The sequence below is a fragment of the Canis aureus genome, chromosome 5, assembly GCF_053574225.1.
Source record: "Canis aureus isolate CA01 chromosome 5, VMU_Caureus_v.1.0, whole genome shotgun sequence".
Lineage (NCBI taxonomy): Eukaryota > Metazoa > Chordata > Mammalia > Carnivora > Canidae > Canis > Canis aureus.
Window position 1 is genome coordinate 67,569,960 of NC_135615.1, and position 13,629 is coordinate 67,583,588.

The following is a 13,629-nucleotide window of genomic DNA, read 5'->3' on the forward strand; positions in this document are numbered from 1 at the left end:
GACCACAGCTTCTATGCATGTCATACATTTCTAAAACACTTATATTTATACATATATTTTGGGCAAACACACAGCCTCATTTTATAAAAGACTCACAAGAGATTCAGTTTTCTTAATGATACTCACACATGTGGAAGTATACCATCCACTTGAACAGATTTTACGACCATTAGTATCAGTAAAGACTTAAAAAATAGCTCTGCTTAAAACCAACAATGTTCATAAGAAGTGGTGAGAATATATTACTGCCCACAATAGGCATCATAAAAATACATTTTTCTACAATTCTGCCACATAAATTAAATAATAATGCCCAAAACAGGATATTTTAGGTACTATTTAAAAATTAGACTAAATTTTATAAAAAGTCATTAAAGTTGTTGAATGTAAATTTGCCTTCCTGTAAATTTAAAATTAAAATAATAATTAAAGCTAGTTTTTATCAAATGCTTACTGTGTGTCAGGCACTGAGTAAGTTCTTTCCAAGTCTTACTGAATAAGTAATGCCAAAATGGCAAGAAATAGGACAAATTACTTACATGTCATGTGCTCTTGACATTAATTTCACATGACAAGAATTCCACAAATTCCCTCTGTAAATTCCATCAAACACTTACAAATACTATGCTACAGATATCAAAAGGAAGAAATAAACTAAAACAACTCTGGATGCATGAGTCAAGTCACCTGTGTGGGAAACATCTCCCAAAAGCTTTCAGGCTAAAATTAAAAGATTTAGGCCCTAGACCCAGTTTCTCCAAGACTGGTACAAGGTGCCAATTTCTTTACAAAAGCGAAGTACAGCCTCTAGTGGCACATGTGAGAATAAGCAAGTCTAGGTGACAAAAATAGTTTGAAATTGCCAGAAAGAATGACCCACCTCAATTCTCTAACCTAATCTGCAGTCCTCATTGCTTATTTATTGAAATCTTGGCAATTTTTCTTTAATGCATAAGAATCATAAATAAGCAAAGAAAAGAGAAAAAGAATGATTTTCCAAGGAAAAGTCTCTGAAACAGTTTCCCATTCCTGCCTAAGTAAGGCCAATGGTCTTGTTAAAAAGACAAATGGAAAACAAGATGTTAAAAAGGCATCATTTTCTTTTTTTCCCCCATAATCCAAGTTTAATCCATATTCACCAAACTGTAACTATGCATTTAAATTAGCCTTGGCCACTGGCAGTTGTTCACTGCCTGCACTGGCCTGCTTTTCAAACCTTCCACTTATAAAATAGACTGCTTTAACAACTTTAAGACTGAGGGTATAACCTTGAGGAGAGAAATTTTATCTTCAGTTTAATTATTTTCTACTGGAAGTTAAGTAGTTTAAAAAAATTTTTTTTTAAATTGAGACATCACTGACATTAGTTTCAGGTTTATAACATCATATTCTTTTATAAGCATCCATGATTTCTACATTTTTAAATAGTCTACATTTTAAAATGTTCTTTAATACATACATTAAAGGTATATTTTCTCACAACTGCTATGAAACCCTTAAAACTTGAAACAGAAAGTTCATGCTTTCCCAAAGCATCTTCCAATCTGGGTAACAGAGAAGAAAACGATGAGCCTAAGATGCAAATCTGATTCTAATAATGTAAGATTAATCACAGACTCAGTTCTCACAGTTTAATGTATTTTTATAGAAAGGGTGTAAAAAATGCAAAAAAATGTAAAAAATGTAAAAAATAGAGGTCTCAATCATCCTAACCTTTCTCCTTATTATTCTTATGGAAAACTAACCTTCTTAAAAGAAAGTTAAACTGCAAACATATATTTGTTATTAAAGATTTCTTCCCTCCTCTTATGTGCACCAGTTGTTGTACTTATTTTTTAAATTCTAAGAGTTATGGTTTATTTATGAAATGTCACTGGGCCAAAATGAATTTAAAGACACTGTAATATCTAACCATAACTGATTTATAATTGCATTCAAATGAAATTCTAAGAAAGCTGACGCAAAGATTCATTATCTGTTATCATACAAATACCAAGGTTAGTTTGGGTATACTATTATGGTTGAGGCTCTAAGCCAGCTATAAACATCCTATGGATGTACTATAAATAAGTACTATGAGTGAGTGTCCTTTTGATTCAAGGTATCATAAATAGCCCTTTGAGAAAAAGATATATATTATGCCTGGGCTTTTGAGGGGCTTTAGTCCATTAAAATGGAGAACCAGAGAGATCGAACTGAAAGAAAGAGTCTACCTGTGTCCTCGAATGTCAGACTGGTCACACACTCCTCCAAGTGCAATCCTGTGGAACTCTCGACCAAGAGTTTTGGCCACTGATCTTCCCACACTTGTTTTACCAACTCCAGGAGGGCCAACAAAGCAAAGAATAGGGCCCTTCAGGTTGTTTTTCAGCTGTCTGACGGCCAGGTATTCCAGCACTCTTTTCTTCAATTTTTCCATAGCATAATGATCATTATCCAGAAGAATCCGGGCTGCTCGAATGTCCAGACGGTCTGTCAACCCCAGAAGTAAGCACATAAAAATTTAAAATGGAACAAGTCCTTTCAAGGCTGGCAAGAATCAAAATACATTTTAGAAAAAAAACGTGACAAGAACGGAAGTGGATCTTTCTAAATGAATCTTCAAGGAGACCTGGACTTGGCTTTTTTGCTTAAGATAATTTACTATTAACCGAAATAGTAAGTGCTACACAAAAACTCAAGGAGTTAATACTCATATCATTTTCTAGATACACATTTTTTCTATGGAGATGGAATGTCTATATGGTCTATTTGTGCCAGCATCAGTTCCTTTTTTTAAAGTATTTTTTTTCTTATCACAGATGTATTAATTCTAGAAAATCCAATGACACCAATAAAAAAGAAAAAAACAGTCATCTATAATCATGTCCTCAAGAGAGCATCCTTACCTTCACTCTGGTATCTTATTATAGGTTTTGTGTGTGTGTGTGTGTGTGTATGTGTGTGTAGATGTGCTTCACCTATTTTTCAAAATGAGATTATTTGATGCCTTCAAGCTTTGTAAAATGTTTTTTCACTTAGTGTATTGTAAGTGTGACCTTTCAGTGTCAAATGTATTTTTTAGTAACATTTTAATGGCTACACAATATTCCATTATTTAATTATCCATACTCATTTAAATAATTCCCTATTGCTAAGCACTTAGGTTATCTATAAATCTTTAGAGTTATAAAGCATGCTTCACTTTGCATCCTTGTAACTAAACCCCAACATATACTCATAATTACTTCCTTCAATTAATCTTCTATAAATGAAAGTGCTGGGCAAAAAAAAAAAAAAAATTAAGATGCAAAGAACTGCCTAAGTTCTATCAATTAAACTCACCAGGAATGTAGGAGTTAGGCTTTGTTTATACAGTCAAGCATTCATCAGGTTTACTGATGTGCCTTCCTACTTAAAATACTCATAGATTAAACTATTAAATAGTCATGGATGTCAGCATGAATTCATCAGCGCAGTGACATCCAGGGTATGGTAATACATGGCCATATGATCATACTGACAGAGAGAGGAAAGGCTTGGAAGGAGGAAAACACACACAAGCCCACTCTTTGAATCAGTTATTTGGAACCTGCCCTGTGTTTTTCCTATGGAGAGAAAAAAAATAGCCTTAAATGGTAGTTTGGTTCCCAAGCTAGTCTGAAAAAACATAGCTAAGCAGTAATATATGTAACTTAATTATAATACTGTTGCTTTTAGTCTGGTTAAGAGATTTGGAAAGGGAAGAACAAAACTTCTTCCCCCTTTCCTGGCTTTAGACCCCAACTAATGAATATACGAACAAATGAAAGAAGTTTCAGAATAGTTTTACAATGCTAACCCAGACCCTAAAATCTACCACAGGAAACACAAAAGAAAACTTCAGACCAATCCTATTCTGTATATTAAAATACAAGTAAATAAAATCTATTAAGAGTAATCTACTAAGTCCCAGAGGGATTTATTTTAGTTATGCAAAGATGGTTCAATATTAGGTTATTGATATATTTATTATATCACCTTGTCCAAAAAGAAAAACGTCCCATCAAAATGTCATTTTGTACCTTAAAAAGGCACGTGTTATAATGCAACATGCACTCCTAATTAACATTTAGTAAACTAAGAACAGAACTCCATGTAATTCAGAAAAAACTGAAAATGCTCTGAAGGAATTTCTTCTAAGAAATATACCAAGTAAAGACAAGTTTAAAAAGGGACTCAAACTTTTGAGGAAGGATAATTTTCATACTACATAAATCATTATTTTGTGTTTTCTCTATAAAGAATAGATTTTTTCTGAATATTCTTTTAAACGATACAAAATGCATTCTTCCTATTTTGAATAATACGTGTGGTTACATGTAAATAATTTAAAATGAAATGCATACTAACTCCTTGAGTTTTTAATTGTGTAGTAAGTACTATGTCTGTTGATACTAAATCTTTACAACTGGAAGACTAAAATGATATCTATTGGCCCTTTCCATTTTAAAATTGGAAAATCAGCAAACTTTTTCTCCAAATCTTTCCTTTCTGCTTTTGATGATCTCTATTTACGTAAGCTTCTTTTTCAAAAACTATGAAAGACATTTTCATGGTTTTGTAGCCACACAATAATTATTCATATATAATTCTATACAGGAATGGCTCAGAAGCTCAACATGCCTCCTTTTATACAATATACACATTTTCAGTTCTCTGCAGAATACTAAACAATGAGAAGTATGTTCATATGGGGCAGATACATGAGTGCTACACATCTCTAATGCTGACCCACATGCAGCAGAGACTGAGTTTCTAGCATGCAGGTGGTCTCCTTCTCCTTCTATAGTTATGAAAATAACAACAGCTTTGCCCTGTTTTTATATTTTCTTGTTTATTTAAGTAAAGAATAAGAGTTAGCACTCTTGTGTTCAATTAGTTTTCCTCCAAAATCAATTACACTGTATAACCCTGGTAAAAATTCGATTAGTAAATAAGTTCACTTTTAAATAGGACAAGTGAAAAAGGGAAGAAGCTGAGAGCAACTACTAGGCTACTGTTGGCAAATAATCAAATCTGCAATTTTAATATTCTCAGGGCATTATACTATATACACTATATGTACCTGCATTTCCCTTAAGTCATTAGTTAAATCTTGAAGCACAGAAAAATGTTATGAGATAATATCAAAAGTTCAAAATAAGGCCCCTGGGATTACCCAAGTTATCTAGATGCTCTTAGCACTGTGCTACTGTCGAGAGAAAATAACGGGGTCTGAAAATTGTTACAACTCCACCAACTACATGCAAATAACAATCAACCATACACTACAGGGAAGCTTGGCAGGTGAAAACAAAAGCAGAGCACTTAAACAACACCTATAAAGCTTAATGTAACTTTCTTCCGTAGGTCTAAACCAACAAATCTCACAGAACATGACCACTTCACTTGAAAAGCAGATACTGGGGCTTTAGTAATTAACAGAAGACTACTGGAACCAAAATGGACTTCCCAACAGCTCAGCTCAATCAGGATCCATAGCTGACCTCAAACTGGTCAGGTGACATGATGAGGGGCCAATTCAATGGGAACAAACTTGGGCTCTCCTGCATTCATTTCACACTATGGAATTTCCAAAAAGGATTTTGAATAAAGAATTAAACCAAGAAACTCAGCTTCAGTTTGTTTGATAAGACACCTTCAACTAGAAGGCAATGAAACAAACATGAAATAAAGAAATAAATTTACCAGCATAGTAATATTAACAGCTCTATGTATAGTAGCCAAAACCCTGGAAACAACCCAAATATCCATCGAGAGGTAAATGGATGAACTTCTAATTATGCTTAAAGAATGAGAAAAAAGGGAGTACATACTACATCATTCCATTTCTATAACATTTTTGAAAATATGAACTAATCTATATAGTGTTTGGGGATAGGGAGGCAAAGGAGAGAGGGATTACAGAGAAAAATGAGAAAATTTAGGAGGTGATGGATACATTCACTATCTTAATTATGATGATGGTATTACAAATACATACATATGTTAAAATGCATCAAAAAGTACATATTATTTATGTACAGTTTACTGTTACATAATTACAGTATTACATACTGTTAATTGACTACAATAAAGCTGGAAAATAAAGCAAATAAAACAAAACAATGACTGCTTCTAAACAATAGCTTCTACAGTTCACCAGTGCAACCTAATTTAATCTAATGAAAATTGACAGGTTCTCAGAATTTCAGAGAAAACTGAATTAGCCTTTTAATTTTATACAAATATTCAGAGAGAAAAACTTAAAAACAACCCAAAATCTAGAGAATGGGATGAATGCAAATTTACAGAGTATTCATGAAAGAATAATTAGTATAACTTAGAATGCACCTGCTTTCCACAACCAGAACCTAAGAACCGTAAGAGGAATGAAATCTAAGGGTTGTCAAAACAAAAGGAAGATGATTAGGCCAATTTCATCCTAGTACCAAGCCATACACATTAATAATGTGTTAGATGGGGTGCCTGGGTGGATCATTTGGTTAAGCATCTGCCTTCAGATCAGGTCACGATTCCAGGGTCTTGGGACTGAACCCCGCACTGGGCTCCCTGCTCAGCCAGAGCCCTTCTCTCTCGCTCTGCATGGTGCTCCCCCTGCTTGTGCTCGCTCTCTCTGTGTCAGATACATAAATAAAGTATATATTTAAAAAAAAGCATTAATGATTATCTTGGGGTGCCTGGGTGGCTCTGTCTGTTAAGTTGGTTAATCCAAATCTTGATTTCAGCTCACATCATGATCTCAGAGTTGTGGGATTGAGCCCACTTTGGGCTCTGTGCTCAGCAGGGAGTCTCCTTGGGATTCTCTCCTTCTCCCTCTCCCCCTGCTTGTGCATGCACGCATGCTCTCTTTCAAATAAATAAATCTTTTTAAAAAATGTGATAGATGATATTTTCCAAAAAAAACTAATTAAAAAGGAGTGTTTTAATCTTAACATTGTCCCAGCATAGTTAACTTAACACATATGTGCTTCATTCTGGACCCTCTAAGAGTCAAAAACAATTCTTTGTTTTAAGTATTCAATACCAGAAAGGATGGTCCTCTATAGATTAATAGGCAAGTATTTTTTAATATCAAAAATTCAACATTCTAAAATAAATAAATAAATAAATAAATAAATAAAATAAAAATAAAATAAAATAAATTCAACATTCTGAAATCTGGTTTGTACAGCATATCTTTGTGGGGCATAAATGTGTGCTTTAGAGCTAACATCTTAAAAAATCTCTAGCATTTTCTTTTTTAATTTTTTTAATTTTTATTTATTTATGATAGTTACAGAGAGAGAGAGAGGCAGAGACACAGGCAGAGGGAGAAGCAGGCTCCATGCACCGGGAGCCCGATGTGGGATTCGATCCCGGGTCTCCAGGATCGCGCCCTGGGCCAAAGGCAGGCGCCAAACCGCTGTGCCACCCAGGGATCCCAGCATTTTCTTAAATGTAGGAATTTTACTATCCAGAGTAACATATCTTTAAATTTTCAAAAGTCAAACATACAGCTATTCCTATGCCAGAAGCAATTCAGGAAATTAATCCACTCTTGAACTCAGTAAACTTTTGTATAGAATACTAACAAGAGTCTGTCCAATAAGAGAAATCAAATAAAATGGTTCTAAAAACAATGAAAGTCAACAGACTATTTCTCATCCCACGAGAAAAGAGCATATCCACAGGAAAGAGAAAAGTTCTACTGAAGGACAGAATTTAAACTCATTCAACAGGTTTTTGTATGAGAAAAACAAACTTCCAAATGGTACAAAAGTTCTATTATATAGCTCTATGTAACTATTTCTTTGAATATAAAAGTTCATCATCTGATTGACTACTGGTATTAAGAAACATATCTCTTTTTTTTTAATTTATTTATGATAGTCACACAGAGAGAGAGAGAGAGAGAGAGAGCAGAGACATAGGCAGAGGGAGAAGCAGGCTCCATGCACCGGGAGCCTGACGTGGGATTCGATCCCGGGTCTCCAGGATCGTGCCCTGGGCCAAAGGCAGGCGCTAAACTGCTGCGCCACCCAGGGATCCCTAAGAAACACATCTATCAACAATTATAGAAAATCCTATTTTCTCCAAAATCAGGCAGAAGGCACTTTAATGTAGCACCTTCCTGTTTGATCCCAAGACCTAAATGATACAAGTTCAGCATCTAAATAATTTATGTCAAGAATTATAGTAACAGTAAGATAATTAATGGTGAGTATTTCAACAGACTCTGCATGAATTTTCTGAGTAACAATCAGATTGCAAAAGGGTGTTATTTTGTTGGCTTACCAGTTGTACTTTTGTTCCAAGGAAGTTCCACCATAAGTTCTAAATAATTTCTAGTCAGAGCATATTCTGGCATTGACTGAGGCATTTTTTTGAGTCTGTGGGGAAAGAAAGAACACATAGCAAAAATGTTCCAAAACATAGACAACTTCCCTAAAAACACAAAAATCCAGCATCTGCCATTGTGGGTCAGATATATCATGCAAATTTGATTTTAAAAGTCTGGAAACTTTTTTTTTTTTTTAATCTAGTTATTTTGTTTTATGATGTACTTACAGAACAAAATTAAACAGATAACTGCAAACTGGGGGTGGGGGGGGATGCGTGGGTGTGACAGAGAGAACACTGTATCTGATCCTATCCTTGAAATAAGACCTTAGAGTATCAGTATCTCACAGGGGAGGAGTCTCAAGTCCCACTTCTCCATTGATATACCTATTGCAATAAGATTTAAGTGCCTAACCGTGAGTAACACATAATTACATATGTATTTTTTGTATCAGAGATAAAATCAGCTCATAAAAGCAAACTAGTATCAGATATTTAATTTAAAAATATAAATTCCATAATAAATGCAGTGTTTAACAAAGTGTTCTGTCCACAATAGATGTTCTACATTTATTAACTAATGCCAGTCAAGATAAAATATTCCTCAATTACAACTTATGTCCTTAACTGTAAACCTGAGAAAGTCAAATCTTTAGTTACTGAGCATTCACTTAGGTTCATTATAATTCACTAACACAAGATAATGCAAGTTATAATGTGTCAAGTATAGAGAGAAAAACATTGGTTTTCTATTTAACCCTGAGATTATACATATACCCTGCTGTCATCAAGGTTTCTGTGTACTTTATCTTAAACAAAGAGAAACTGACAGTCCCTGCCCTCTAGAGTTTACCTTCTTCTTTCTAAAGAAGAAAAAAGTGACATGTGAAGTACACAATGATAACTGAACAAACACTGTGTCTAAACAAAGTACAGTTCATTCTTTAAGACAATAAAAAGGTAGTTAACAATAATGATTGTGTTTGACAGTACACTCTAGGTAGAAGAGTTGTTATCATTTATACTCAGCAACTGAGAAAAAGATCAGGGAAACTGATGTCCATTCAGGAGTCTTACGAATGTTTTAAAAATCAGATTCTGGTTGAGGAATGAAGAGTGATAATCTGAAGATTCCACAGATCACAGTTATAATCTGAGAACTTAAAAAGCCATGAAAGATAAGAATGGACAATGGAAAGATAAAATGAATAGAGTGGTCTATAACTATATAAAATATAAGAAAAGGAGAAAGGTCAGAGAATATAAAACAAATAATTCAGCTTTCAGTTTCTGATCCAAAGAAGTAGACTCAAGCTTCCAAGAGCAATAATTTTTAACCTTAATATGCAAAATGAATATACCAATGAGTGAATAACTTCTTTTTAGCTTCAATTTACCTTTTTATCTCTTTGACACAGACCTTATGGGCCTGCTCTGGCATACTGGATGTTCGTATCTTTCTCTCTAGCATAACGATGTCATCATTGTCTTCATCCTCATCGTCATCTTCTAAAGTTCCTGGGATGTGTGTAATTCTCCTAATAGGACGTATTGCTATAACCTAAAGTAGAAAGTACAAGTGTAAAACTGTGTGTTACACAAGGTTGTAATTAGTGATGAAGAACATTTTCATAATTAGGGTCTACATCTTTAGGAACTAAGTTCAGAATGATAACTAAGAGGCACAAGCACATATAGAAGCAGCAGAATTTAAAAGTGAATCAACATAAAGTAAACCAACATAAAGTGAACATTATTTAAGTATATGCTTATACTATAATGTGAGGAAAACCTCAAGAATGGCTACTAGAAATAATGAAAACATCGAGGAATATCCTTCCTTGAGCTGCTATTGCAGCCACTACTTTCTTGATTATATTACTACTTAGCAATCGGCAAGAGAATAAATCCACTTTTTTCCTCTACATTACAAAATTTCTAACAACTTTAATGTTTCCACCACTGGTTCAATTCTCCTTTGTTTCCAACTCACACAAAAGTCTTCCTCCTTGCAAAATATTTCATCTTACCTATGTCCTTTTCAGTTAACTACACACTATTTACTTGCCTGACGTTCTGCTTTTCCAATAAATGGCTTTGACCACCACTTTTCCAATAAATGGCTTAACCACCACTTCCCTTTCCTTCTTGAGTACTTTAACAATTTGTACTTTATACTTTGGCTTTTGTCTCCATTATGCTGAAATTGCTCTCTGAAATCCAACAACTATCCTCTGTGCCAGGTCAAATGGCTTTATTTATGTTGCCTTTCTCCATGATCTATCATGTTTTAAAACTTCCAAAGTACTCTTCTGAAATTCTCAACTCAATAATATCATGAATCAATACCAGCCATCAATGGAGAAAAATGATGTACAGGTATTTCATTTAAAAGCATAGGAATTGGGATCCCTGGGTGGCGCAGCGGTTTAGCGCCTGCCTTTGGCCCAGGGCGCGATCCTGGAGACCCGGGATTGAATCCCACGTCGAGCTCTCTGCATGGAGCCTGCTTCTCCCTCTGCCTATGTCTCTGCCCCTCTCTCTCTCTCTCTCTCTGTGTGACTATCATGAATAAATAAATAAAATCTTTTAAAAAAATAATTAAAAAAAGTAAAAGCATAGGAATTTATTTTTAAACTATTATTGTTATCTATTTAAAACACTCAAACACAAAAAGTCAAAAACATAAGGCAGTAAATAAAAAAGCAATTTTATAAAGACAGAAATACTAAATATATACTTTTATTCTATACAACTCATTAGCAGATAAAATTAGTATTTTCAAGCATGAAAAACTGAAAAAAGTCTTTTAAAGGAGAGTTTAAAAAAACACATCATTTTATTATTTCAATGATTTCATTGTTGAGACATAAATACTTCTTAATGCAATCTTTCTCTTGGCTTTTAAAGAGTGCTTTTCAACTCTTAAGGCAAAGAAACTTTTAGGCTTAACTCCAAATATCATCCTCTGATTCCTACATTTTCAAGTAACTGTGGCCTGTTCGATCATTTTCTGGAGCAATTTTGAACTTTCTCTTTAAGTAGCAGTAATATTTACTGACAGCAAGCTGCAGTCTCCTGTGTCTCCCAACATGGAGTGCTCCTTGCTTTGTCTTTCTGCACAAAACAGATAACTAATGATCTGACCTCAAGTCAGATGTAATTCAGATTTTTGCTGTTTGTTTGAAACAGCACACAAGGGATCCCTGGATGGCTCAGTGGTTTAGCGCCTGCCTTTGGTCCAGGGCGCGATCCTGGAGTCCTAGGATCAAGTCCCACATCAAGCTCCCTGCATGGAGCCTGCTTCTCCCTCTGCCCCCCTCTCTCTCTCTCTTTCTCTCTCTCTCTCTGTGTGTGTGTGTCTCGTGAATAAATAAATAAAATCTTTAAAAAAAAAAAAGTAAAAAGAAATAGCACGATGTCCTAAAACAGAAACACTAGACAGGCTGCTCCTGTCTCCGTTGTCATTCTCCTTTAGCCTATGTTCTGCTCCTTCCTTAGTCCCACTAGTGAGAAATCTTTCACCCTGCTCTTCTCTCTCTACAAAGGAACATTGCTGTGTTCAAATCTCGAACACTTTTCTCAACCTTTTACTTACTTTCGAATAGCCTTCAGAGAACTGTCATTTCCAACTCTTGTCCACATCAAATATATTTTCCTCATCTTAACTCTGCCCACACCTAACAAGAGTAAAATTGAGAGCTCAAGGCAGATTTCAGACAGACCCCATATAAATGTAATGTATAATAATGACAGTATCACAAATCAACAGGGAAGTGAAGAATTCTTTATACTACTGTTGAGTTAAATAAAAAGCTATTTGGGACAATATACAACTGTCATCTTCACTTAAGGACAAAAAAATTATATACAGGTTAAAGAGTTCAATACTTTTTAAAGAAAAATCAGCTAAAGGTAAACTGACAGTGGATATTTATCAAACTACTGGAGAAGACTCTAAGCTTAGAAGATAGAAAAAGATTAACACAGTTGGACTAAATGAAAATAAAAATGTTTATAAGTTAAAACAAAAAAAAAATGGGGATTCCTGGGTGGCTCAGTGGTTTAGTGCCTGCCTTCAGCCCAGGGCGTAATCCTGGGGTCCTGGGATCGAGTGCTACATCAGACTCCTGCATGGAGCCTGCTTCTCCCTCTGCTTGTGTCTCTGCCTCTCTCTTTCTCTCTGTCTCTTATTAATTAATAAATAAAATCTTAAAAAAAAAAAGCCAGATAAACAATGGCACAACATAGTGACAGTCCTTTTAGGAAACAATTTTGTAGTAGGTTCTTAATAATATATTTTTAAAAGTTATAGAACGATTTCAATAGATGCAGAAAAAGCATCTGCCGAATTATAACATCTACTCATGATAAAAACCTTCAACAGAGCAGGTTTGGAGAGACCATACCTCAATATTATCAAGTTCATATACAAAAAGCCCACAGCTATATCATCTTCAGTGGGGAAAATCTGAGAGCTTTTCCTCTACAGTCAGGAACAAATCAGGATGTCCACTCTCATCACTCATATTCAACTTGGTACTAGAAGTCCTAGCCACAGCAATCAGACAACAAAAAGAAATAAAAGGCATCCAAATTGGCAAGGAAGAAGTAAAATTTTTGTTATTTGCAGATGATATACCCTATATCGAAAACAAGCAAGATTCCACCAAAAAACTGTTAGAATAATTGAATTCAGTAAAGTCACAAAATACAAAATCAATGTACAAAAATCTGTTGCATTTCTACACAGCAATAATGAAGCAGCAGGAAGAGAAATTAAGGAATCAATTCCATTTACAACCATACTAAAAACCATTAAATACCCAGGAATATATTTAACCAGAGGTGAAAGAACTGTACTCTGAAAACTATAAAAACACTGATGAAAGGAACTGAAGATGACACAAAGAAATGGAAAGACATTCCATTCTCATGGATTGGAAAAACAAGTATTGTTAAAATATCTATACCACCCAAAGCAATCTACAATTTAATGCAACCCCTATCAAAATACCAACAGCATTTTTTTACACAGATCTAGATGAAACAATCTTAAATTTATATGGAACCACAAATGACCCTGAATAGGCAAAGCAATCTTGAAAAAGAAAAGTAAAGTGGAAGCATCACAATTCGGGACTTCAAGTCATATTACAAAGCTGTACTGATCAAATCAGTATGCTGCTGGCACAAAAATAGACACACAGATCAATGGAACAGAACAGAAAACCCAGAAATGAACACACAACTATATGGTCAATTAATCTATGAAAACGCAGGAAA

The 13,629-nt window shown here is 34.5% G+C and overlaps 1 protein-coding gene and 1 long non-coding RNA gene across 6 annotated transcripts in view; one reads left to right on the plus strand and one right to left on the minus strand.

Moving 5' to 3' along the window:
• Positions 1-5,623, plus strand: part of LOC144314444 (uncharacterized) — a 49,926-nt gene extending 44,303 nt beyond the window's left edge. For all 3 annotated transcript variants that reach the window (XR_013380317.1, XR_013380319.1, XR_013380318.1), the window contains one exon: positions 5,371-5,623. This is a non-coding gene — a long non-coding RNA (uncharacterized LOC144314444). The remainder of the gene's footprint in view (positions 1-5,370) is intronic.
• Positions 1-13,629, minus strand: part of LONP2 (lon peptidase 2, peroxisomal) — a 94,997-nt gene that overhangs the window by 66,257 nt on the left and 15,111 nt on the right. For all 3 annotated transcript variants that reach the window (XM_077898509.1, XM_077898511.1, XM_077898510.1), the window contains exons 5-7: positions 9,741-9,904; positions 8,299-8,393; positions 2,214-2,472 (exon numbers count right to left, since the gene is read on the minus strand). In XM_077898509.1, the coding sequence (XP_077754635.1) occupies positions 2,214-2,472; positions 8,299-8,393; positions 9,741-9,904 (518 nt within the window). The remainder of the gene's footprint in view (positions 1-2,213; positions 2,473-8,298; positions 8,394-9,740; positions 9,905-13,629) is intronic.